Consider the following 27184-nt stretch of genomic DNA (forward strand, 5'->3'; position numbering starts at 1 on the left):
GGTGAGTTATAATTTCATTGGAACATTTCATTGTTCAAGTTACCAGCCGCAATATGCATTTGTAACTTCTAGCAGAATAAGAGAGAAAAAAAAAAAAAGTGGTGTCAGCTTGTTTTGCTTCCTTTTGGGATTGTTTCTCCTGTACCCCATGGCATCTTTATTGCATGCTTCATTCATTCATGCATTTGTTCCTTGATCGAGTCCATGCATGTTGTAAACGTTCTTGCTCATGCTACCTGCATATCGGCTGTTCTCTGGTATCTCTTCTGTAAGTTGCTATGAAGATATGAATGCCCTTGACGGCTGCACACTCAACAAAGTGCAGCCACTTATCCCCTTGGAGTGGACTGCTTTCATTGCTTGCTTGCGATGAAGAAAGGCTTGTGCCAGCAAGTGACATGTCTCACTTGCTAGACATTCACTTCATTTGAGTAGACAGATCATTCTCACACTTCATTTGTGAAATTATTTAACTTTTGAGACGTTCATATGTTGATGAGTGACATTTTACAAATTGCCGTTCTTCGCTCAGTGCTTATCTAAAAGCCCACAGTTCTTGAGCAGCTGCTCAGGTTGCATTTTCTGCGAGCAAAGCTTACAATAACATGTGCGCTGTTCTTCCTGTATGCCACACATTAGAAACTGAACAAAAAGGTGACTAGCAAAGTGCAAGCCGGGGAGCTTCTGTCTTTTTGCTCCCGAGGCTAGTTCAAGCAATCAGTTTAGGTGAGGCAGTGCACTTAAAGGGACTGACGACTGGCCAGAATGTGTTGAGACGTTGATTGAAATGAAATAACCGTGATCTATAGCGATAAAATCCAGCACGCTGTTCGCGATTTAAGTAGGAATTATAAATTGTAAAGAAAATCTAAACAAACCAGTAAGTGGCGCAGCCTGGGTGTGAAGTCTTGGTACTTTGGATGTACCTAGTCTGAGATTATGCAAGTCGGCTGTTATTGAGTACAGCATACTTATTGCTTGAAATTGCAGTTCATATATTATTAGGCTTTTGCGCTGTATTCTATGCGTATTACTAAGAAAAAAAGTGTACACTAACGAGTGGAGCAGCAGAGCGGGTCATTGCATCGTGGCATGCTAGTACCCAAAGTTCAATGCTTCTCTGAGGTACAAAATGCCATCGACAAATTGTGCTGGAAATGGGTGCCAGCACTACAATAATAGCTTTACTGGCATATCCTACAACTTAGCTTGTCTTGGCTAAAGAAAATATGCCTGGCGCATGCAGCCAGCAAAAGCACGACTTTCTAGATTATTTAGTGCGATTCGGACACCATCTGTTGTTGTAAAAATAATTCAATGCTTCATAAAACATGAACCACAGGAACATCGGCTTGATAAGCAAAATATTATTTTCTTGCTGCTAGAGCCATATTTGTCGTGCGCTTCCCACCGGTGCCGGCGTGTAATCGCTATCGCGCTCACCAATCACTGTTTCCAGCATGTTTCTTGAATGCAACTACATCCTCTATGCAGATTGGAAAATTCTGATAAAAAATGTTCCACTGTGTTTCTCACTTTGCTACTGTATGATTAGACACTCGGACAGTAAGCGTTTCGTCGCACTAAAAATTACGGGTGCCATAAAAAATTTGTGGTCCGGCCCTTTGACAGCATTAAGAAAGTTGGGGGAGATAGAGAGACTTGGATCATTATGGCCAACGCCATTCTATGCAGGCTGGTTTTATGTGCGTTCAATGTGTGATGTAGTAGATGCAGCCTATAGCTGTGATCAGTTGTTACTGGACAGTACTGCATTTTTGCTTGTGGCATTCGGCAGGATGGTGCTTCACTAGACGTGCCTTCAAGGTGTTCCAGGCTCCTCAAGAAAGATGCCAATTCTAAGCCCCCTCTCCCCCATTACCGGGCATTGTAATTGCATGTCACAGCACCTCAGTGCCACTTTCCCCCTTTAGGTAGGTAAGAAATCCATATAGTTCATACTCCCACCATTCTGTGTAGTCATTCCAGAATTTTGTCTTTAGTACAACTCACTCTTTCTTAGCCACACATACATTTTGGCACTTCCATTTCAGCCCTTGTTGTCCCTTCTCCTTGGCCCACTCTGAACGATCCCTCCAGTTCCTTCATTCTATTAGGGTTCACTTAACATTCATGCCATCGGTGCCCTGATTTCAGCCGCAGCTGTCTATTCAGCTTGGCCTGTATTCTAACACTTTGAGTCATCTTTTTATGTCTTTCATCCTCTTTGGATTCTGTGAAGCAACTGCTTATATATAACTGTGTTGGGGCATCACAGGGCTGCGTGTAGTACCACATCACCGTATTTGGAAGCGACGCCAGTGCAGCTGTTTGCACCTTTTTTTTGATGACTGGATATTGATAGCTTAATGATTACTGTGCCCTGATAAAAAGTCTTGACAGTTGGAATGCCCCTGAGAAGGAGAGAAAAAAAAAAGTACACGCTACCGGGCTGCCCCAGCTATTGAGAGCCTTGTCTAATGACACTTGCCATTTGGGATTCCAGGTGATTGCTGAAGCAATTGTCGAACTTTGGCTACAGACATCCTTCATTAGGAGTTTCTTCAGCTTTAGTTATATGTTATATAACGCTGAGAGAAAGCCTTGCTTGCCGCTCTCTGATTCATACATACTATGTCTATTTCACCTCTGTGAAAAAGCTTCACATTTGTAGCACGATATCTCTACACACGTGCTGAGCGTTTCATAGGTTGAAAATGACTCTTGTGGTCTTTACATTGAATCACATTATTGTTATTTTTTACCTTGTGCTACATGCTAATGGGAGGTCAGTCAACTGCACCCTTTGATAGTACTGCCCAGTAGTTGTAAAGATCTGACTCCTGCTTCACTGGTGATCTGGTGGTTTTTTTTTTTTTTTTTTTTTTGTCTGGTCTTTTTGTCTTGTATTTTGAACTTCTGCTTTAAAGTGCACTTCGAGACCTGTGCTTCATTTGAGTACTCCATAATAACAGCCGGCTTCTATACTGAACTTGAGGGGGCCGTTTTTCTTTCTTTCTTTTCTTTTTCACCTGATGTGTCTGGTTTTAACTGAAATTCCCGCTTGTCACTCATTGTACGGCTGTAAGTTAACTACACATGCCTGACCAATTGACTCAAACCAATTGGACTCAAACCGGCAGTTTCACTTGCCAACCGCAACTGCTGTTGTTGGCTCGTCTGACACCGTTGCACAAGTCTCTTGTCACGTTCACAAAGAAGGCGTTATCCTAATCTAATCTGTTGTCGAAGTTTCCAGCGTGCGTCAGTCATTACCATTGTTGCAGCTGATTAACTAGCAGCCCCAGAGGAGAAGGAAACACCCACGAGTCATCTGCAGTTTTGGTTTTGGTAATTGTGGTTTGCCAAGGCGGGGGGAAAGTGGCCCTTGTTCATTCAGCATTAGAACCTATATTCACCTATCTGATGGCCAAAGGTGAGGTTTGCTGGGGTCAAGAAATGTGCTAGATGCTGAACACACTGATAGAATAGGTGATCAAGTGGCAAAACTATGCTTAGTAGGGGCGCTTGAATCCTTCTTTGTCCATTTAGCCTTTTAGCATACAAACATAGACAGGAACAATGTAAAAGACCAACATGCTTAAACGTGCATTCTTTAGGAGTATGCTGGTCTGGACTGGTTGGTACATCATTAGGACGGGAACAAACAGCGCTAGGACGGGACGAAGTGAGTAGGCAGACAAGGCGCTGTCTTGTCCTTTTTTTTTTTTTTTCAGCGCCTTGTCTGTCTACTCACTTCGTCCCGTCCTAGTGCATTCTTTTCTTGTCCTCTTCGCTGTCCAGAAACATTTCATATTCACTCGTAGACCATGATTTTGGCAGCTACGGTCATGACCAAGATGTTGCTTTGTTGGAAAGGAGGCAGAACTTTATGAGGTTATAACTGTCAACTTCTACGATTTTTTGTAATTTGCCAGATTTTTAGAGCTTCTTTACCGTTGTAATGACTCCAGTTACGATTTCTTTTACTTGCGTTCAGTTTAGGGCGAAATTGGTTTTTAAAGAACACAGGTACAGTTGCCGACCAATTTCTGTCCGATTTTTCAGATCCGCTTGATTGATTTTGCGAACCTAGGCAGAGTACCATGTTCCACTCCACATAACGAATGCAGGATTCACACATGTCCTTGAAACCCTTGAAATTGAAAAGTGTTTTCAAGGTGCTTGAAAGTCCTGGAATATTTTTTTTTTGTTTGTCCTTTGAAACCCTTGAATTTTTTCAGTAATACAGTCTACTAATAAGTTAACTGCTTTCTATGGCGGATCAGCATAGTGCTGGCAAACATCCTATGCTCGAAACAATGGTATACCATTGTTTTATATCGTATATATACAGGGTGTCCCAGCTAAAAGTAGCCAATGTTTTAAAAACGACGGAGCGTGCTAGGAGGCTCAAACCAACTCGGTGGTGTTGAGGATCGCATGTCTTAGTCTGCGGTATTTTTTTTTTTTTTTTCGTTTTGCAAAGTCCATTAATTAGTATAAACTAATTGCCTAACTTTTAAATATTCGCTTCACCAAGAAAGTGCCAATAGAAAGTTGTAGATCATATTTTAAAAATGAACAACTGAAGTGTTTGCAACTAAGTACCATTGATGGAACTTCTTGTAATTGCCTTTAAAGAAAGCCTGCGAAGGTACAAAACAACCACGTGATCGCGCCACTATTTCAGCGCCCCACTATTTCACATGGTCATTCTCATCATATATATATATATATATATATATATATATATATATATATATATATACACACACATAAATTTTAGGCAGGTGCGGTTGCGCACACAATCCACTTCGCATGACGACTTGTGCAGAACTGTAAAATCGCACAGTGGGTGAAAGCGAAAGACACCAGCGCTTGGTGCAGGTTACCCTCGCGTGTTGACACTGCTTTGTTCACGCTTAATTAGGGAGAGGCCTTCGTCCTGCAATGGACATAAATGTAGGATGATGATGAAATTAGGAACATCAAGGCTGGACATTTGTGATATATTTTTTGTATCTCTAGTGCGATAAAGCTATCTCTATGTTTTGGAAATGTTGTAATAGTAATAAATTGCTTCATGGGGTATGCCGCTCTGCACCATTGAAGTAGCTTTGACAGGGCCTTGAAAGTCTTGAATACCATTGAATTTTTGTCTCTTAAACCTGTGTGAACCCTGAATGGGTAACAGCAACAGGAATTTTAGCTGACACTATGTGAATACTGCATGAATGAATTTTATAAATATTTCTGTGGGCCTGTGGTGCAGACTGCTCTAGTTGCAACTACAAAATAGGTGTGCCTGTTCAGAGTTCCTACACAACAAAGTCGGCATATTTGTTTAATAGACAGTCAACATCTTGAGTAATGAACATTTTAAGGTGGGCAAGTGCACATGCCTTATCAAAAAGATAAGTTTCACTTGGCTGCTAAGGTGGATTGAAAGAAGCTTGCAGAGATGTCATAAGGAACGGTAGTCAGCTGACGGAAGGATGAAAGAATTGTGTACAAATGATACAACTTATCGCTGAGATGAACAATTATACAATTAGTAGCACTTGTAATATCTACAATAGCATGAACAGAACACATAATAAAAAGCAATTTAAAAATATACAAGGTGTCAGGAGCAATTTGCAACTAAACAAACAATATAATTACACTTCACTTTGAGATACTTTGCTTATAAGAGAGAAACAAAGAACTGGTTAAGGTATGAATGAAAAGACTGACTGAAAAAGCACTAGTGAATAAAAAAAAAGCGCCGATTATCATATAATGAGACATGGAAAACTGTCTGTCTTTTTTCATTCTGTCTTAAGATCTGTGTTTGTTAAAAACCTCTGCCACCTATACTTAGGTGTGTTAGCATTGTTGGTACAGTGTGGTGGCTAAGGCAGTGGCTACAAGGTGCACTATTGTCTGTCTGCCTGCAGGCGCCTACGATGGTGCGCACAGAGTTGGCGCAGCGGGGGCCGCCCGCCTTTTCGGCTCTTGAGCAGACGACGGTTACGGATGGGCCCGTGGTGGCCAAGTTCCCCAAGATGGCCGTCACCCTTGACTATAGCCGAGAAGAAGACAGGCTTGCCACTTTTCGTGGGTGGCCCCCAGATGCCCCGGTATCTGCCAAGAAGCTGGCTCAGGTGAGCATGTCTGTCTCTGAAAGTGAAAAGTAGTGCTTTTCTTATTTGAACGTTAAAAAATGGCACAAATGTATAATTGGGGTGGAGGCGGGCTTTGGGGTGGATATTGCTTGTGCCTTCAGAGCGGCTACTCTTGGCTGTTTGGGTGAAGAGCATTTCTTTGACACTAGATTGCAGGTTTAATCAATGGATCACAAGAGTTGCTTTAACATGTGAGCAAAACATGTGATTTCACTTTTAATCCATGAAACAGAATGTGTTCTCACCCCTAATAAGGTGTGAATTGGCTGGTTGAATCTTATATTTTTTGAGGCGCAGAAAAAAAACTGTGCAAGGAAGCAATCACGAAACTTTTTTTTTTTTTTTTTTGTATTTGCCATTAACTGCCACTTCACATAGGTAGCTGCTAATGTGGGCGTGATGACTTTAATAGAAAAGGACACATACTGTTTATTTGTAATTGGTGATCCATGAAAGTGAGCTTCTTTATTTTGGCTCTTCATTTGGAATAAGTATGCACTCATGATGCCTTCATTTTGGCCCTTGTGCACATCAGGGGGTTAAGTGTACTAAATCTCCTCTCTCCTTTATTTATTCATTTATTTCTTTCTCTCTTTGCAGGGTGGCTTTGTGTGTATAAGTTCTCCCAGGCATCTCACACAATGCTTCAAGTGTGGACTCGAGGTTTCAGACTGGAAAATTGCAGACTCAGTAGTGGATAGACACCGCACGGTGCGACCGAACTGTGCGTTTGTACGCTCCCTTCCAAGCCCGCGTGTTCCGGTGGCAGCAAGCCCCGCTTCTTCCACAGCTGGTGCTTCGTCTGGTGGTACAAGGCGTGTAGAGCAACCAATGCATGTTGACAGTGTGATGCCCCCGTTTCCGCGCGTTGGCAGTGCGCCGTTGGTTCGTAGCGGAGCTTGTGAGACTGTTCCGAGGATTGCTGTAGAAAACGACTTGCAGCTTCGCCGGCTTCAGGCGTCGGAGGAAGAGCGGTTCAATACCTTCTCTGACTGGCCGCTGGACTTTCTGCCAGCACGGACGCTTGCTCAGGCGGGCTTTTACTATCTTCACGAACAAGATAAGGTGCGTGTTCGTTTGCTTGATTAATGTGTTGCTTCAGTGTCGTAGCTTAATATTATTGACAGAGAGTGATGTCATTCAATGTATACGCTTATTTTCATGATGCTGTGTTTAGTTTCTGGCAGTCGGATATGTGCTTTACATAACAGCCATGTGCTTATATGGTTCCATTAAATTTTTTCACAGCAGAAAAGTCCACTTGAATAACCAACTCTTAATAGAATGTGCATTTTGCTTTGTTAATGCTGACAACTATTTTATATAGCTTGACTTTGTCACTTCATCCTTAAAAAGGAATGTTGCCAGTGACTGTGTTGCTGATCGTACTGCTGCTCTTATGCCACATGTCGCTACAATGCATGTCACACTGCTTGTGTAGCTTCTAGTTGAGGAAACTGTTTTCTGTGGATGGGGGGGGGGGGGGAGCACTGAAGCAGGAGTGCAATACATTCCAGCTACAATTTTGCCTCTGCAACAGCGTGGCTGTCTTACAGTGCAGAATACCTATGCTGAAGTTACAGCAATAATGGGCACACCACAGATGATAGCTACAAGGCATTCATGCCCATTACACAAATTACAGCCAGAATGGGTCGGGTACTGTTGCTGCTTGAAGCAGGAAACCACATGGAATGCATTTTGCTTGAACATGACAAGGTGTCATTCACGCAAAACATAACATGCTGACACTGCAATAAAGTCGCAGCTTATGTATGTTCGATGTGCTTTGGGGTTAAGCCCATTTGCCTTCTCAAAGACGCACAGTTAGCATCATACTGTAGTTCCTAAACACATGGTACACAAGTTTTGTTGTTTTTCTTGCAGGTGCGGTGCGCCTTCTGCAAAGGCACAGTGCACAACTGGGAGCCAGGGGACGACCCCCTGCAAGAACATGTCCGCCACTTCCCGTGTTGCCCATTCCTTCTGAACCCAGACCTGGCTGGCCAGGACGAGTGCGGTCATATGTCATGGCAACGGGCACGCTCCGCACCTGAGTGCGAGCAGCTGCTCATTGGGAATCGGTGCGTGTGGATCACACTGCAAGCCTCTTTTGTCAGTTATGGGGCAGACTTTATGAGCAGGTCAAGCTCAGCTGCTCACTAGCGCTGATCCTTCTGGGGCAACTGTTCCAGTAGCATATGGTTGATGCACCCAACATTTCCTAAATGTTTAGTCAGTTTTCATACTTTGCCCTCAAGCACCACAGGAACATGAACCCTTGTTCCTGCTGCACTTGGCAACTTCTGTGGCACGTGCTGCCATGTGGCAAGCGATGAAGAGTGGTTGCCAGCCACCACACGTCGAGTGAATTAACTGTAATGCTAGTATCGAACTGCAGCGTACTCGCATTGCTAAAGGCTAACAGCCAATTTATTACTAAAGCCACAGCAAGATTTATTACATTTTAAAGTCAGCATGGCCAGATTAGCTCGGGCCAACAAGTAAATAGTCTGCTTATGAAGCTTATTAAATCTGCCTATAAAGAGCAGGGGCCATATTTTTGTTTGTTTTTTTCCCCTTTAATTCTATCCTTTTCTTATCACCCGTCTCAGTGAGTAGCTGATAGTGGTGATAACGAAAAACTTGCTTCATGCCAGCCATTGATGTAGAGCAAGAGGAATGAAAAATGAAAATAATGTTATGAAATTTGGCCCCGCAGCTGTTTATTCTGTCTAGCATAATTTATGTGAGGGGAAAGTAAGCGTGCAAGCTTGCATGTGGCACATACAGTTCACATGTGCTCACAGACCACTGGGGTTGTCTTGGTAGTTCCCAGGGAGTGCAGTTGAAAGGAGATACTCCTCCATCAGCGCTGTCTGGCCTTGGCGTGTCTGTACACGTCGGGCCAAAGCATCCATCACAAGCATCACCCGATGCCCGGCTGCGGACTTTCGAAAAGTGGCCCGCCACGTGCCCCAAGCAGCCTCTGGAATTGGTGTCAGCTGGATTTTTTTACATTGGTAAGCATGAAATAAAACTTATTTTTCCAAGTCTCTGGACAGTTTGCATTCAGGTTCGTACACTAGAATATAGATTGCTGATATTGTTTGCAATTTGATAGTCATGCTGGTGTTACATTGATCATTAAAGTTCCTTTTTGTAGCAATTTCAATGGGGATCATGAACCTCCTATTTGTGCACTTTAGTGCTGTATTCTTGACACAGCACATTCTCTTGCATTGGTGCAGTAGGCTTTCTTGGAAAGTTCTAGAATCAAACTCCAAAAACTCATAGTATCAAGAGTAGGAAGAGGGAATTTGGTCAGGTGCGGTAGAACAAGATTAGATTCTGGGGTTTTACATGCCAAAGCCCCGATATAATTGAGGCATGCAGTGGGTGGCTCCGGGTTAATTTTGACCACCAGGCGATCTTTAACGTGCCCCCGATGCACGGGGACGTGGGCGTTCTTGCATCTTGCGCCCATTGGAATGAGGCTGCCGAGGCTGGGATTTTATCCCACGACCTCGTGCTTAGCAGCGCAACACCATAGCCACTAAGCCACCACTGCGGGTCCAGGTGCGGTAGAGACTGAATGTAATGATTGAAGACGAGTGGAGATGAATGACAGATAATCAGACGAGGAAGTTTGCTGCCATAACTTGCTAATGTTGAAGATTGGGCAAGTTGGCATAACATACTTGCTTGTAGATAGCGCAGAAATCTACACAACACAAAAGGAGGTGCGCATGCACAGCATTCTATATGTATACGTGCATCTTTAGTCTTGTGTACATTATTGCGCTATCAGCAGGTATGCTTACGTAAGACGGAATTACCAGATGCCAAGATGGGAGTTAGTGGAGTTTGCTGGGAGAACCCTTCATCCAGCAGTGAGCGGACCACAACTTACACTTGCTTCTACTGGCCACTCTGGGGTGACATTCTTGGCTTGACTTGGAAGTGATGGCTGACTTTTCGCCTTGCTTCTGCCCGCAGGTCTTCAGGACTACACCAAGTGCTTCCACTGTGATGGTGGCCTCTGCAATTGGGATGCGACGGACGACCCCTGGGAGGAACACGCCCGCTGGTTTCCCCGCTGCCAGTTTGTGCTGCTGTCCAAGGGCGAGGCGTACGTGGAGGACTGCCTCCAGCGACATCAGTCGCACCTCAGCGCGGTGAGACGACCACACTTTTTCCTGTAGCAAACACTGTGGTAGGGCTTGTTGCTACAGGCAGTGCTAAACAGACGACAGAGAGTTGGAAGTTAGTGAGACGACCACACTTTTTCCTGTAGCAAACACTGTAGTAGGGCTAGTTGCTACAGGCAGTGCTAAACAGATGACACAGAGTTGGAAGTTAGTGCTTGTGTCAGCTGTCTCTCGTCTTCCCATCTGTTTTGTGAAGCCTGTAGCCTCGCAGACTTTTCTTCCTGTGCTTGCCCTGCACTGCCTCTGCCATGGGAATATATGTGACCTACATTTAGAATAGTGAACTGGGGCTAGTAGCCAATACATTAACTGTGCCATAACTGCAACTGTGTACAGGCAATTAAAGCTTAACACTTGGCCCACCATGTGTTCAGCACATATTAAGGCCTAATGGTTGACATGAAACTTTTGCTTCAGTTGTTCTGCTTCTCTACAAAGCGCTGGCTGAAGAGACTGAGTGTAGGCCAGTCGTAGCAATGCATCTGCAGGTGTCATTTGCTTAGGTGAAAGGGCACTTCTGTGTGCACTGGCCACTTCTGAAGGAGTTGCAATATTGGAGCTGTTGGTGGCTTTTGTTGTTCAGGAGCCAGGGGGTAGAGGAATGAGGTTGTGCAGCAAAGCTCAAGTGGTGCACTTTTGAGGGCACAGCGTGTGTACAGTCGACTTCTGTTAATTCGATCCTGACGGGACCAATGAAATTGATCGAATTAATCTGCGGGTCAAATTAAACAAGATACAGAAAAAAACTCAAACGCACCACTGATTCATTTGGCAGTAGCCTCCCAATTCTAATATGCCCCTGAATAAAATGCCCGCCCACGTTCTATGTGTCCAAATTAGAAAACAAGCGTAGAAATGACATTAAAGCTGCTAAACAAAGTAGAAATACAATGCACACCCAATTTTTTAGCAAAAAAAGATGGGTCAAGGGTCCAGTGTGTGTTGCATAGCGGCAGACTGTTTCCTGAAGTTGGCTTCACCGCAATACATCAGTGTTATGCAGTACAACATACGTTTGCTGCGAAGGTGGTTTTGATATCGTCTTCGATAGCACCGTGCAGGCAATTTTTGGCCCAATGTTCCCGATAAAAAATATATATATATATATCCACGTGGTGAATACCCGTAATCGGACATTGTGAGCTACCGTTATGCTTCCTAAGGTAGGCCGTTGGGAGTTTTCGACGGGAGATTTCTGACTTGTAGTCACTGTCTCCTAAGCTCCATTGAGACACACTGCCACTAAACGTGCCGCTATTCGGGTCACCATAAGGGTCAGGCGTGTGCATGCTGACCTGTTAAAAGTTTGAATTATGTAGTAAAGGCCAATTTCAGAATCGAAATAACAGAGGTTTGGACTCTTGTAATACATAGGTGCCGACCGGGACTGTCGGCTGGGATCGGTTTAACCCGAGTCCAATTAATGTAAGTCTGCTGTATTGGTATTGTAAGAACTGCTTTTATTGTTAACTGCATCAGAAGTTGGTTGGAAGCAAAGTTTGAGGCAAGAGTGTGCTCTGGGCTGCACACCTTTTGTAGTTACTCATCATCATCATCATCATCATCATCAGCCTATTTTGATGGTGATGCTACCTCAAACACTCTAGCGAGCTGCTATTTCTTATTGTAAAGAAATACAGGATGTTGCTTTTGCGAGTGCACTGTGCAGTGAGATGAAACTCAAGAAAGTTAGTTTACATTCAGCAGGCAACACAAAACTTAATTACCACATTCGTAAAGCTAGGCATAAGCGAGCTGATATGAGCATCTATATGGTCGAATCGTGGATTAGTGTGATCGTTTGCCACAGCAATCAGTTTAAATACTCCTAGTTTCATGCTGTTGAAGAGAACATAGAACAAGGACGTCGAGCAATGGCACCACAATAAACGGCAGATGTAACATGGCATCAATGCAGAACTGGAGGTGACAATCTGGTGACAGTTCAGCGGGCGGGGGCTTTGAGGTGGCTGCTGATGTCAACCATTACGCCTGCCGTCCCGGAGACGGGTAGCATTGGGTGTTGGATCCTGGTCCACAGTCCCTATTGCATGTCAAACTTTGTCTTGTCATGGCGATGCACAAGCTTCCCAAGGATCATCCTTCTTTTGTCATTATTATTTTATATATATTTCTATTTTTTCAGAAGCACAATCATTCAATGCTTTAATCTTGTCCGTCTATGTATGGCCACCTGCTCCATCTGCTCTTCTCATTTTTCTTGGGGTGATTGCTCCAATCGTCACAGTTCATTAGTCACCTCCCTTCCGGCATCTTTGCTCAGGAATCGTCATGACATGGCTCTGCAAGCAGGGAAATTACTTGGGGGAGCTTGAATGTTTGAGTCCTGCTTATAGTCCATTTGTGTTGGCCTGCCCTTGGTAGAGCTTGTATTGTTACCTGAAACTTTTCTCTCTTTTTCCAATGGCAGGTTGCGGCTAGCGCATCAACAAGCGCGCAAGGGCAGTCTGGAGGTGCCGATGAAGGAATGGCAACTGAACTGGCGGCACTCATGCGGTCGGAGGATGTGCAGTTCTACCTGTCACAAGGGGTCCCTGCAGAGACACTGCGTGCTGCGTTGCTGAAGCACATGCGCAGCCAGGGCCGGGGTTTCGCGAGCCGCGACGAACTTCTTCAAGTTCTTGGCGAGCTGCTTGCCTTACCAAGGTAAATTTGGGGTAGATAGGTGCCAAGGGTAATTTTTCGCAGTGTGGTATACCCACTCAACTAAAGCTTAGTGAAATTATACATCTGTATAGGGTTGTGCGAATAGTGAATTCTGAGTTCGAAGCGAATTCAAAGCGAATAGTGATGTTGGTCAAATATTTTCGAATCAAATATGTATCGAATAGTTGCCGTTTCTTGGTTGCAAAGTGACATGCAAGATAATTATTGGATACGTGCAATGATTAAGTGAACTAATTTGTGAGAATGAGACCACAATTGTTTTAAGTATGACTTATTTATTGGAATACATTTGAGAATGTTAGTGTCATTCACTCATCTTATCGCTTTCTTTCGAAATATTGTAGTTTAAATGTTTTGAAATGGGGCTGTTTATGGGAGTTTTCTTGCTAATAAAAGTTTTTGAGCAATTATGAAGGTAATGAGAAAATTTTTAAGGTCCAGAACTGGTTTTTCTAACTAGGACACAGTGATGGTGAAAAGAAAGAGTGCTGGCAACCAGGGTGCCAAGATTGGCAGAGATGATGCCGGCATATCTGGAGCCGCTTGTTGCTCAGTTTCTTTTGCCCGTTGTTAAACAAGGTTGATAAAATGACAATTGATATACAGTTAACGTCCGATTTTTCGGACTGCCTAGGAGCTGCTGAAAATGTCCGAAAAATTGGACAGTCCAAAAACGCTACTGCTCCCAAAGGCTCAAATCACCACAGGCACGTCTGAAATAGCTTTAAAGGCCTGCCAGTACACTTATTAGGCGTTTCGGTGCTCATACTCTGATGGGAGACGGCAGGTGCACGCATGTATTATTACAGAATATATACCATGTCCCGTGACAATTGCCCCTTTCCATTCTTGGTATGCTTCACTGCGTAACATTGCTGTATTGAGGCGAAGCTGAATTTCGGGAAATGGCATTACATAACGTGCTGTGCTTTCCGAGATACGAAGCCATTGGCGAGGATCACAAAGGTGGAGTTGGCGCCATTTCAGTTCGCCAACAGCAGCGAACTGTTTCGGTGAAAAACACGGCACCTGAACAGCAAGAAACTTGGTAGCGAATGTTGAAGTAGCTAGGCCTAGCGTTGCCGTGGTGGAGGCTACGGCTGCCAGCGGATCTGATTATTAGACAGTAAAGAAACTCGTGACCGTTTGCCAACACTTCGAAAACTATGAATATTACAACTGCTGTCGAAGCGAATATTGAATGAACACCCGCCGTGGTGGCTTAGTCAGCTAAGGCGTTGCGCTGCTGAGCACGAGATCGCGGGATCGAATCCCGGCCGCGGCGGCCGCATTTGGATGGAGGCGAAATGCAAAAACGCCCGTGTGCTTGCGTTGTAGTGCACATTAAAGAACCCCAGGTGGTCAAAAGTAATCCAGAGCCCTTCCACTACGGCGTGCCTCATAATCGGAACTGGTTTTGGCACGTAAAACCCCAGAAAGAAGAAGAATATTGAATAGCGTAATATTCGAAACTACTATTCGAATATTTGCACAGCACTACATCTGTAGAAGTGTGTGCAGTTTGTTGGAAAGATGAGATGGGCTAGATGTCGACATCGGTCACCTAATGACTTCGTATGCACTTGTTATGTGCTTTGCCTTTGGAATTCAGTCTGTTTTAAGATCATAATAGCCACCATTTGTCAGGCAAAAATGGAATGCAGGAAATTAATCAATGTTTCTTACACATACATAATGACCTATTCTAGAGGTAGTACCCCAGAATCCTTTCAAGGGTTTTGTCTGTAGTCCATACACAGGGAACTTAATACTGATACAGTGTAGACCGCTTATAACGTAAGTTGCCGGAGTCGCAAATATCCGCACTAAAAGCGGTACCGCACTATAACCAAAGCAACAATTTTTCAAGGCCCGCACATATGCAAAACATGTGCACCGAGCCGCCACGCGTATGCGACAGTCGAGGAATGCATCTAGAACGTTTGCATTCAATGTACAGTCGAATCTCGTTAATTCGAACCAAATCATGCGGCGGCACCTCCGACCGGTATTGCTCCGGCACCGCCATAGAGTAAAAGCTTAGCAGAGACCCCTCAAAGTCGCGCGCGAACAAAAAAAGAAAAAACACGGCGGAAATTTCACCCTCTCAAATGGCAAGGTCGCCGATTCTGCGTTGCGCCGGAACATGCGTGTACGTGCCGACGTCTCAGCCACACTACCGTAGCCACGCGTAGAAAATGGCAGTGAACCCTTCTTTCTCCTTTATGCTTCCTCTACTTTCTAGTCACGTGTTGACGTTGCACGCTGCGGCTACGGCGCCGAGGGAAGGAGCGACGCTGTCCAGTGTACCCAGGCCGGCCAACGAAACTGCCCACACTGGCAAACGCCCGCTTCCCGATAACGGCAGAAAACGAAACTTCGGGGAGCTGGCGCTGGGCCGGCTGGAGCGGCGGATCTTGCACGGCGGCGGGCGTGCACGGTGAGAGTCGAAAGTGAGGGAGCCACGAGGGAGGGCGAGGGAAGCCACCGAAGCGGCGGAGTTGTGGAGGCGAAATCCGCTTCCCTGCCGCCCTCCTCCCTCACATTTCACGATCTCCGCGTGCGCCCTTCGCCGTGCCGTGCCGGCCCCGCCCGCTCCCTGAAGTTTCGTTTACTGCCGTTATCATGAAGCGAGCGTTGGCCGGCGTTGGCAGTTTGTGTGGCCCTCACTCGCTATGCACGCCGTGATATTTCACAACTCGCACTCAAGATTATGGTTTCAGCCTCACTGGCTGTTCGTGCGCACCACGTGCCCTTCTCCTCCACTTCGTCTCTCTCTTCTTCAAGCACTCCTTGGGGCGCCCGTTTGAGGGGAGTGTTCGCCGTCTCCGCTGACTTCCGTACTCCCAGGCAGCCGCACTGTAACCGGTATTTTGTTTCCCGCAAATGCACTATAAACAATACTTGTATACATGGAGTGCTATGGGAAAATTAACGGGAGTCTGAAAATACCGCACTATATCCGGTCCTGCACTATAAGCGGTTACGTTATAAGTGGTCTATACTGTATAAACGTGCACTGTCGTGTTGTCCCACCATCATTATGATGTATTATGTGCATTATTTGTGGACCACATGGCACAGTTAAAGCATTGCCTTTTCGAGAACATTCAGGCACTAGCAGAAGTCTGTTGTTTAATTGTCAACCACTGATAGCGGAAGTGTGATTGCTATAGATGGATGGGCAGGTGTGTTTCACATCCCACAGATCAACAGAAGTTTACTTTTGTCTTGCAAGAATGCAACGTGCTGTAATGCACACTGAAATAAGGAGTTAGCATCAGCATAAAAGTCACTTGGGTATGAAGCACATGTAAGTTATCACGTGTCATATCAGCCTGTCGAGCACCTACGTTGGGAAGATGAGGCTATGGAAATGAGCATATCCATGCAACACTCGGGGACGTCAATGGTGCTCTGGATTGTTATCACGAGAGTGGAGCAGACAAAATAGCTGCGCTTGCTCATGCACTCGAAAAAGCCACTTGAGCGTGGGTGCAAACCGCCTTGCTTCCAGAGTTTATCAGATTAGATAGATGGCACCAATGTGTCACTGTTGCTGAGCCGCTTTTGCTGTGCACCGGTTGTCCTTTGTGATCGTGGCAATTGTCAGCAGCCCATTGTTCTTCTGTTGATGCTATTTGTCTGTCTTTTGTGGCTGTCTGACAGCTTTAATTATTTTACAGTCGAATCCCCCTACAGCGAACGTCGCTACAAAATTTCCACCTCAAAGAATATTTTCAGATTCCCCGTCAGCTGCCCATAGAAAGTAATACAAAAAAATGTCTTCATAACAGAGGCGTTTTATTCCGTATTTCCGCTTTAACGAACTTTTCGAGAATGAAACTGAGACTGAATTGAAATTGGAACTGCCGAGTAATCGAATTAGAAGGCCCTTCCAAAGCTGTGACGATCGTATGTCCGCTTGAATGAGGTTTTCGTGAAAAAAATCAAATTCAAAGTACTGGTTTAAGCCACTGAAATCCATAGCCATGCGTAGTCATCACGTACCTGTGCAAGACTGCATGAGATCACCACAATCTCTACCATTTTCTGTGGCATGTGTGTCCGATCTAAATGGCGTCGCCAACAAAGAAGCGTAAATTTCTCTATTTCGAGGAGAAGGCTTATATGATCGCTGAGGCAGAAAGCGGAAGGAAAAAATGTCGCAGTTTCTCCCGAAAGGCAAAGCATCGATTTCAATAGTAGATTAGTACTGTGGGGTCTTCCCCAACCCGTAGCGCGTATAATCGCAGCTACGTAGGGTTCCGGCGAATAAGGCAACAAGCGAGCCAACTCAACAACGTTTATTGCTGTGGGCAATAAAATGCACTTGCCTTTGTAGGTACACCCATGAGCTAAAGTATACGGACCACAATGTCGCCAAAAAAGTAGAATTTTTTCGTAATTAACACGCATAAACGGAAACTGACGAGTGCACTAGAAAATTCGTAATGCCAAGTTTGAACTGCAGTCTTCACTTTCAATTTGCATTCACAGACGGAGGAGAAAATGAGTTTTATCCCTTGTCCGTATACTTTTGCTCATGAGTGTACACTTAACAGAATACATGAGACGAAGTTTTGTGCTTGTTTAGAGTTGTGTGTTTCACACAGCTTTATTGAATTGTGCAGGGCGTCTGCTGACCAGACTGCGCAGCCATCGGCTGCAAATGACCTCACGATCACCAAGCTGGCTACCAACCCTCAGCTGGAAAGCGTAGTTTCCAGTGAGTCACTGATATTTTCCTAATACACCGAGATGCAGCAACTTACTTGATTATTTCTTCGAGTAGGTAAATTGTATATTTTACTAGAATTAGGTGTTGGAACTACAGTACTACCCACCGCGGTAGCTTAGTGGCTGTGGCTTTGCACTGCTGAGCTAGGGGTCATGATTTCGATTCTGGCCACGGTGACGCTGAGGTTTAGGTGCAGAATTCAAAAAAGGGTAGTTTTGGCCTATTTTGCTCTTCTAGCAATCAACCTCTGACCGAGAAATTAACGAAAACAGATTTTTGAAAGAGTACTTTTATCAATTTCAAGTTTTTGAGTGTTTCTGTTAAGTGTCCCCGTAAGGAGTAGATGCCATGGTCATCGACAAGCAGTGGCAAGTGACTGCTTGTCGAGCCCATATTTGTAATGTCTAGCTCAGTCACCCATAATAAACTACACAACACTGATGGCGCAGCATCATGGCATATAGCAATCCTTGCCCTCACAAAAATTCTGCTGGCTTGCCAAACCTTATAGTGATGACGGGAAACTGCAGTACAAACATAGTCACTTGATCTACAAAGCTTGAATTCGTACATGATTTTGGTGTGGGAATATGTCACATTTGACATTCTTTGTTTCTATTTCATGACTACTTATTGTACTGAGAGCTTTACTACTGTAAACAAGTCAGCCACTGAGAGGAGAACACCATAGAAGAACACTAAATCATTCTAGTAAAGTGCTTTCAAAACTTGTGATAATTAACTTGGTGGAATAACATTCAATTTATTAACCAATTCAATTTTTTTACCAAATGAGACAACCCAGGGTAAATTTTTTTTGTTATTGGAGATGATTATATTAAATGACCGGGCTAAAAAAAAGTGCCGCAATTTTTTTAGGGACTGTAAAGTGCCAAAAATTATTTCCTGTAGGTAAAAATACATTGTTTATTCATGAATACTGATGGGCTAGCATAAATACTTATAGAAACAGTAGATACACTAGAATATATTCGGATTCGGTACTTGGCCAGTAGTCCGCATCGATGCACTCTCTGCTCGACTCAATTGCAGAAGAGCAACCGGTGCACATCTCCTTAGCGTAATCTAACTGTGTATGTGGGCACACACAAGAACTCTATGGTTGTGCGCTCGTCAGAAAAACCAAACAAGTCAGAAACTTGCTGTAATCTTTTGTTCCATTGCCAACGAGGGGCGGTCTGTTTTCGTGAGTCTCAAGAAAAGAAACACAGGCATGTCAGCATTGTTCATATACGGCAGCATCATTTGTATTTACCAGCGCCTGCTTGTGAATACAGTGGAATCTCGATAATACGATCACGGCTAATACGAATTTTCAGATGATACGAATTTTTCCGTAGTCCCGGCCGAGCCCCATTACTTTGCAACGTGCTAGAGTACGGTTGTTACGAATCGATTTTCGACCCGCGTTGGTTGATACGAATAAACGCCGCCCCACCGACGGCCACGAAAGAGAACGGCGCACAGTCACACGCTTTCTCCCTTTCTCTTTTGGCACAGAGGCGCGGACGCGACGCCGGACAGCGCAGAGGCCGCGACTGGGCGCGAAGAGTTTGAAGCGAAGCCGTGGCGCTTTTGTTGCTTTTGTGCTTTTCCTCCTTTAACGGCCGCCCATCGGACGGAGTGGCTGCTGTGCTTCGGGCTGCGTTCTTTGCGTTTGCGCCATTTTGCGTAGTCGCAGCGAGCTATGTCGACCGAGATATGATCTCGGCTGATTCGCGCGGCGGTACGCCGAGGCGGGGGAGCCTCCGTTGGCGCGTCTTCCGTCTACTGTGTTATCGGTGCCGATGAGACAGGGCGATTGTCGGTTTCGCTGCTGAAGTCACACGGTGCAAGACAGCGCGGCACTAATCCATGGTGCAAGGTAGCGCGGCACGTTCAGTCGGGTGCTCCTCTGCTTCTCCCGCTAATCGCCGTAGGAGGCTTGCGCTTCCGTATTCCGAAGGCGTGCTTCGTCCAAAATTTCTTCTCCAACGAGTGGCGATCCATCACTAACCTGGGAGCTCTCAGTAATCCGAATTCTGCGTGTCAAGTGAAGACGCCGGCGGGGTTTACGAAGCAGACAACTGTGGTTGCCGTCTTGCCCCTGCCACAGCAGCAACCAATGGAGAGACGCCTTTCAGCACGGCAGCCAATCGGAGGCCCGCTTTCATCGGAGGGCCCGTGTGACTACCTATCGCAGACCCGCGCTTCTTTTGAGTTAAAGCGTTTGTTACAAGATGGCGACGACGGACGAATTAAGAACGGCGAAACTTTGAGCTTTCGAACGATACCAAGATGGCGGCACTCGGTGGTGGGAAATACGAGATATGTCTCCATGAATTGCGGTGATGTGGCGCGATTTAAAGCTGTTTTCTCGCCCTGCGCACTGACAAATTAATTTTTTTCGGGCACTTTTAGTGCGTTTTGAGACAAACCATTTTGATTCATCGTGGATTAGGCGTTGCAGATACCGAAACACGTGGTTTTTTAAAATCGATTTTTCTCACGATTTTTGCGGTCTGATCCCCGTGTCCCCCCTAAGCTGTATATTCGCACGACGGGACGAATTGCCAGATCAGTCTACAGACAAGCGTGACGTGGCTGAGCTGCAGCAAATAGTGCCGCAAGCAACACGTCAGCGGCTTCCTTTTGTGCGACATGATTCGGTGCCACTGAGCCACCTTGTTCTCATCCGCAGACTGAACCGATGATCGTTCTCGTCATGTGCATTCAGCTTTACTGGAGCAAACGAAGGCCAAACTACCGTATAGTGCGGAATATAGGTCGACTCCCTTACCTTGAAGCAAAAAAGTCGACATGCAAATTATTAGGCACAAAACTTCCGTTTTATTCATGGTACCGTCAGCGTGTACCGTCACTGCTCATTCGTTGGAGCTGTCTTCACTCTCGTCTGAAGACGACTGCTTGTCACTAGCTGCGTCCCACAACATGTCATCCTCGGTGCCGTCCAAAGAGTTGCTGATGCAGCATTTTTTGAATGCCCTCACCAACCATATCGTTGGGCAGCGAGCGCCAAGCCTGCAACACCCATGTGGCCACAGTGGCGAGGATCGCCTGCGCAGCCAGCCGGTTGGGGTCTTTGGGTTGTCGCCGGCCATCCACTGGTTATAGAATTCACTAACCCGGTCTTCAAAGGGCTTATTGAGCACGACGTCGAGCGGCTGAAGCGTTGAGGTCATGCCTCCCGGAATGACGGCGAGCTCCGTCCTCCCGTCGTGGAGCGCCTGCTTCACACCTGCGGTCAAGTGCCCGCAAAACGCATCCAAAACGAGCATGCTCTGACACCGCAGGAGTGCACCGGGCCGCCGATTCCACACCGTTTGTATCCAGTTGACCATGAGGGCCTCGTCCATATATCCCTTTTCGTTCACACGAACGACAACGTCGCGCAGGAATGCCTCTTTCAGTAACGTCTTCCTCTTGAAGATTAAAAAGGGAGGCAGCTTTCTGCCGTCAGCAGTGCAGGCAAGCATCACTGTGAAGCACGAATGTTCGTTCCCCGTCAAAAGAAGTTTCACTTCCTTCGCGCCACGTTCGCACACTGTGGTGGACGACGGCATGTTGAACCACACCGGCGTTTCATCGGCGTTGCCCATCTGTCCAAGCATGTAGCAATGCTGCTGCCGGAGACGGATGACATAGCGCTGGAATTCGACCAGCTTGTCCTTGTATGCCTCCTGCAGCTTCTGACAGATAGATGTGCGCCGGCGAAGTGCGAATCCTTTGCGTCGCATGAAGCGGCGAATCCAGTAGATGGAGTCCTTGAACTGCTCTCGCGTTAGGCCCGATTCACGGGCAAGCTCGATCGCTTTGATGCGTATCAGTTCCGAAGTCACTGGCAAGGATCTGGCGCGATGCGCGCGGACGAAATCTGCCACCTTATCTTCATGTTCAGGGTGCACCGCGCGGCGCCCGCGAAGTGAAGTCTTCCGAGTGTTGCACGTAGATAACTTGCCTTTTTGCGTCCGCCAGTATCGTACGCTTTTTTCGGAAACACCGAAGTGCCGCTGCGCAGACATGTTTCCGTTAGCTTCGGCATATTCAATTACTTTCATTTTGAACGCCGCGATGAACTGACGCTGAGTACCAGTACTCATTCTGTAGGTGGTCGCGAAATGATAGCTGCACCATAGATCAAAGACCGAAAAGAGAAGATGGCGTCGGTCGAACAGTGTCAGTCAAGATGGAGGCGATAACGATGCGGATGCCAAAAGGTCCGCGGCTCCCACATGTTGCCAGACGACAATTGCGATTGTGCCAAGGACCGATATATAAGTCGAGGGGTGACTTTTTAGTAATATTTTTTGGAAAAAACCTCGACCTATATTCCGCACTATACGGTACTCTATCCTAAGATTTGCTCAGAGGGCGTTGTACCAGTAGGTCAGTAGGATGTATTATTGTGATATCAATTTACACGGGCGCTTGATGTTGTTGGCGTGAATGCACCTCAAGCAGGCTTTAGATTTTGTACGATTGAAATTTTGTGAATTCTCATCTCAGGAGCGAAGAACTCGTCACCGGAGGGCCGGACAGAGGGGTCGGAGCCTTCCGAGCTGGCTCTGGAGAACCTGCGACTCAAGGACCAGCGTCTCTGCAAGGTGTGTCTCGATGCCGAGGTAGGCGTCGTGTTCCTGCCGTGCGGCCACCTGGTGGCGTGCCCCGCCTGCGCCTCCGCCCTCTCGGACTGCCCCGTCTGTCGCGCTTCCATCCGCGGCACTGTGCGGACGTTCTTCTCTTGAAATAGATGTCAAAAGAAGAAATGGGCATGAGATGTGTCGCTACAACGGTGGCTTCAGCAAGGTGTAATTTAGGAGAGGCAACGACCGTTGTTACATAATTAGGAAATGCTTAGAAGTTCACGTAATTTCCTTCCTTTCTACTTGTCTACAGGAACTTGTTCTCAGTAGAGGGTATAATCTGCACTGCTTAATCCTGTAAGACTTAATCATGACAATGGTAGTAAGGCAACCTATGCTGGTGAATTGTACAGTAAGCACGCAGCGGGCCTACAGGGTTTAAAGTGGCAGCAGAGAAATTGAGGATGACCCTTGCCTGTGTTGAGCAAAAACTTTGGCCAATATCCTTTTGCACAAATTCAGCTTGTAAGACCTAAAATATTGTCTGGGCCATTAGGCACTTTGGTTGACCAATGCATTGCAACTGCATTAGCACCGGCAACAAATACTGCAAACAATTTCTCCACTTTCTAACTTCTGCATCGTTGCCTTTCGTCTGAGCAGCAGGTCTTGAAACACCTGCTACGACATGCTCAGTAGGAGAACTCGCAGCTCGCCGAGTGGCCGAGGTAGTGAGCTGCAGGGAACAGTGCCGACAGACATCCAAGTAAAAGAAAAAGACCGCACCTCCTCTGCGACATTCCCCACCCTTGTTGTGGTTGCCTGAAGTGCAGTTGACCAGTGAGACGTCTGTGGTTGTGGCAGGATCTTGTGCGGTGGGCCTGTTGTAAATTTTGCAAGTGAATGCCAAAAACTGGCACAGGGCTTGCCAAGTCAAGCTGTGCTCTCTTATGTTAATTCACTGCGAAAAGTTAGCTGAAGTAGCTTTCTTGCAGTGCCTCATGGCTAATTGCACTGAATAACTTGGAGCAGCATTTTACTCTCCCATGGATGGGAGTAGATGATGGACTGTTTAAATTGACACGACCTGCTCTAAATCAACCCATGGAATTCCTCATTATAGTCAGAGAATCGGCAGGAAGTGCATTTTTTAAAACGACGGTTATTGATTAACGCAACGGTTATCTTTGCTGGATGCATACATTTCTGCGTGCAGTGCGCACTTGCGAGCACATGTGAGATGTACGCTTTGTACTTACTTGCATTTCCAGAACCTCTGTTACCATCCTTTTGAACAGTGAGGCTATGGACAAGAAGCCGATTTAGCATTTTTGCAAGGAGTTCTGTTGGACTGCAGTGAAATTTGATGGTGATCGTGTTACTTCACTTATGCACTGCGTGCCCAGGTTGCACCCATCACAAGATATGACACGATCAGTGTGAGGATTGAGGTGTTTGATAGAAACACCCAGCATATATGGTCAGCATTTTGCGACTCAAACCAATGCTTAATCCTCGGTATATAAAAAGGCAGGGCTTGTGTTCAACAAAAATTTGTTTTAAACGTGGCCTGGGCCTCATGCGTGAACACGCATGTCTGTCAAGTTTGGATAATTATACCTGATACATCACGTGGACATGTCACAATGCCCACCTCATGCTTTTAAAGAAAAGTGCACTCAAAAGAGAGACTTAATCGCTTCAAGATTGCCAAGATATTGTCTCAAGAATTCTTTATTTGTTAGCAGTAAAACAGCATTGGCATTATTCCATGGAACTGCTTAATGTGTAACGGTGACTGAAATCTCAGGTCCGTATGATGTCACGTTTGATTTTCCAGACATGATTTGCATGTGTGATGTTGCAAGCATTGTGGCCATGAGCCATGTTGGCACTGTTGAAGCTGCTGCCCCTACCCTCGCTTTTGTTTACAGGGTGATTTATTGGCCTTCCAACTGTATTCAAGCGTCGCAAAGAGATATTGAACTACACGGCAGCAAACGCATTTTTTTTTTCTCAGTTCTATTATATATTTTAAGTTGTAGGTCTGGGATATGTATTGATGACAATTATGGCATAGATTGGTTTAGGTATGAAGCATGGCGAACAATCTGAGCGAGTTGGAAAGCGGGACGCTGTCACAGCCAGAATGCAGGCTGTGGCAAGAAATGGAAATGAGCGTAAGTTTAAGGTTGTTTTTATTTTACCAAGTACTGTTCATAGGTCTATTTTGCTAAGCAATGAGGGAAATGTTGTTCTTGAACGAAATGTCTATATTTACAAAGCCTTTGGAAAATTGGCAAAGATGAACGGAACCTTTTTTGTTCTTTTTCCATTGTACTCTCGATCTATTTATTTCTTAGGATTATCACAATTGTTGGCTGTTTCTTAGGTTTTCTCTTAATGCATAGAATTAAGGAGGTGCTCACTACTTTCCTAGAGCCTCATGGCTGTAGGGGAAAAAAAATTTGCTGTTCGTTTTCTTTTTCATATCTGTGTTTCCTTTGAACTGTGAGACGTGACCTCGGTACAAGTGGTGCACAGATTCTCATTCAATATAAATCCTTGCGAAGGCACTTAAAAGGCAGCTAGCACATTTTCTAGTGTGTCGCATGGACAGTGAGAGGCTAACTGATAAGTGTTCCATTACACAGTAAGTTTTTACTCATGTTGGTTGATTACTGGGTCTGTCTGCGCAGGAGTCATTGTATTAGTAAACTATGTCCTTCTGTTGAAGTATTCATTCTCCGCACGGCGTGAACTATTGCGGAACGAACAAGTCTCTGCATTGACTTTTCTTTTTCTGTTTGTGCTGCGCTGTCAGTTTTTTGTGTTTGCAACGCGGCATGCTTGCAGGCAAGCAATGCTGGTTTAGTCATCACGTTGTATCCATAGTACAGACGCCTTCACATGCTGATAGTTGCAGCACTGATGTATCGAAATAAAAACATTTCCGTTCGTTTCTTGTGGGATGCTTTTGTGACATTGTATTTTTGCAGCAGTTGTGCAACATGCATATAAACACTACTGAGTGCTTTGTGTAACTTGAACCAGAGATTAAAAAATATATATATTGCAAATCTGCAGACTTCAACGTTCCTTTCTGATCTGAACTGACCTAATGCGACAGACAAGTTTTCACAGTGGGCACCGCCACATTCTCAAGAAAGCTTCTTTGCAATGCACACATTGTCATCATCGTTGCCTGCAGTCTTACCTGCTGTGACCTCCGTGACCTCCGAAATACATACACAAATGCCACCACTCTGTGCTTTGTAACTTGGAACATAACTCCGAATTTCACATCTTCGCTGGGGCACGAGTTCAGTGGCAGCAGTAGAGAGTTTTTTCTGTTGTATGGTGAGAGTGAAACCGAGGATGGAGAGGTGACATTGTGGGGGCACTGTAATAAAAGGATGGACAGACTGATGGACACAACAAACCCAGTTACGAGAAGAGGGAGGTGAAGGGGAGCGTGCGTGTTAGCCAAAAAAAAGCTTTTTTTAAAACAAGTCGTATTCCTTGGCATACAGCATAAGCCAGGCAGCTGTGTCGGCATTGTCGATGTGAAGACGTGGAGATGCTCATCTGATGTTTTTATTACGGGCACACATGCTTCGTTCTTAACGGCAATCATGAGCCTAATCTGATAAAGTGCATTTTAAAAAATAGAGTAACTCGAGACAAGAACAATGGGCCATTTGCAGTGTTGCTATAATTTTGAATGCGTAGGCATTTCTATGCTTGCCTAACGAGAAAACTGTCCATCTGTCCTTCCTGTAAGATTGTCGCTTTCAAGATATGGGCCTGCGTGTCTCACCAGCGTGAAGCGGCAAAAACACAGCGTACAGAGCTATCAGCAGTCAGCACACTCTGTCCACTTTGCAGATCGCTTTCAAGATATGCTCAGTACAACCATGCCAGAGTACGTTTTATCGGGGCCACTGGAGTCCTTCGATCACGGTTCATAATGGTTCGACACGGGTGTACAAGATAGGCGCTAAAGAGCGATAACGGCTTATGATGATCGGAACGTCATCAGCACACCTGGCGCCGCCACCTGCAGCACTTTGCTTGCGTTACCAATGCACTTTGCACCGTTGTCTGCACCAGTTCGTGTCGCCGCAGCATTGTCGTTTGTACTGGCCGGATCCAGTGTCGTAACACTGATAATGACACCGGGCTGCGTGGAGATGAGCAAGTGGCACAATGCTTACGAATACTTAGACAACTCCCAGAGGAGTTTCTGCGTTAATTTTTTAAGTGTGTTGCTGAAGTGAGACAAGAAAAGTCTCTAAATTTCTGCTAAAGTATGCTGCAAGGTTGCCACAAAGTGTTGCTACAACTTCTGAGTTAATCTTAGGTAACATAGGCATTTTGGAGAATAAATTATGAGCTAACATGACATAAATTATTTACCTAAATATCTCGCGTTTGTCTATGGGGTCTATGCAGGTGAGGAACAAACAGTGAATTGGCCAGCATTGTTTAGTGGGCATTTATTTTACTGTTTTACGCAACAGACAATGACAACTGAACGCGGGATCGAATCCCGGCCACGGCGGCCGCATTTCGATGGGGGCGAAATGCGAAAACACCCGTTTACTTAGATTTGGGTGCACGTTAAAGAACCCCAGGTGGTCCAAATTTCCAGAGTCCCCCACTATGGCGTGCCTCATCAGATCGTGGCTTTAGCACGTAAAAACCCCATAATTAATTAATTAATGACAACTGAATTTCAGCGTTTAACTTCAGGTTGTGAGTTTGCAA

The 27184-nt window shown here is 45.5% G+C and overlaps 1 protein-coding gene across 3 annotated transcripts in view; it reads left to right on the top strand.

Annotated features, from left to right (window-relative positions):
* LOC119461566 (baculoviral IAP repeat-containing protein 3) overlaps window positions 1–25386 on the top strand; it is a 39912-nt gene extending 14526 nt beyond the window's left edge. For 2 of the 3 annotated variants that reach the window (XM_037722912.2, XM_037722911.2), the window contains exons 2-9: window positions 5943–6149; window positions 6771–7235; window positions 8058–8254; window positions 9003–9193; window positions 10170–10348; window positions 12813–13048; window positions 17704–17798; window positions 22338–25386. In XM_037722912.2, the coding sequence (XP_037578840.1) occupies window positions 5952–6149; window positions 6771–7235; window positions 8058–8254; window positions 9003–9193; window positions 10170–10348; window positions 12813–13048; window positions 17704–17798; window positions 22338–22576 (1800 nt within the window). In that variant the 5' untranslated portion in view covers window positions 5943–5951 and the 3' untranslated portion in view covers window positions 22577–25386. Of the gene's footprint in view, window positions 1–5942; window positions 6150–6770; window positions 7236–8057; window positions 8255–9002; window positions 9194–10169; window positions 10349–12812; window positions 13049–15314; window positions 15529–17703; window positions 17799–22337 lie in introns of those variants that run through there. The other variant, XM_049673214.1, reaches the window with a different exon arrangement.
* Window positions 25387–27184: the final 1798 nt, after the last annotated feature.

This window comes from Dermacentor silvarum, chromosome 8, assembly GCF_013339745.2.
Source record: "Dermacentor silvarum isolate Dsil-2018 chromosome 8, BIME_Dsil_1.4, whole genome shotgun sequence".
Taxonomy (NCBI): Eukaryota; Metazoa; Arthropoda; class Arachnida; order Ixodida; family Ixodidae; genus Dermacentor; species Dermacentor silvarum.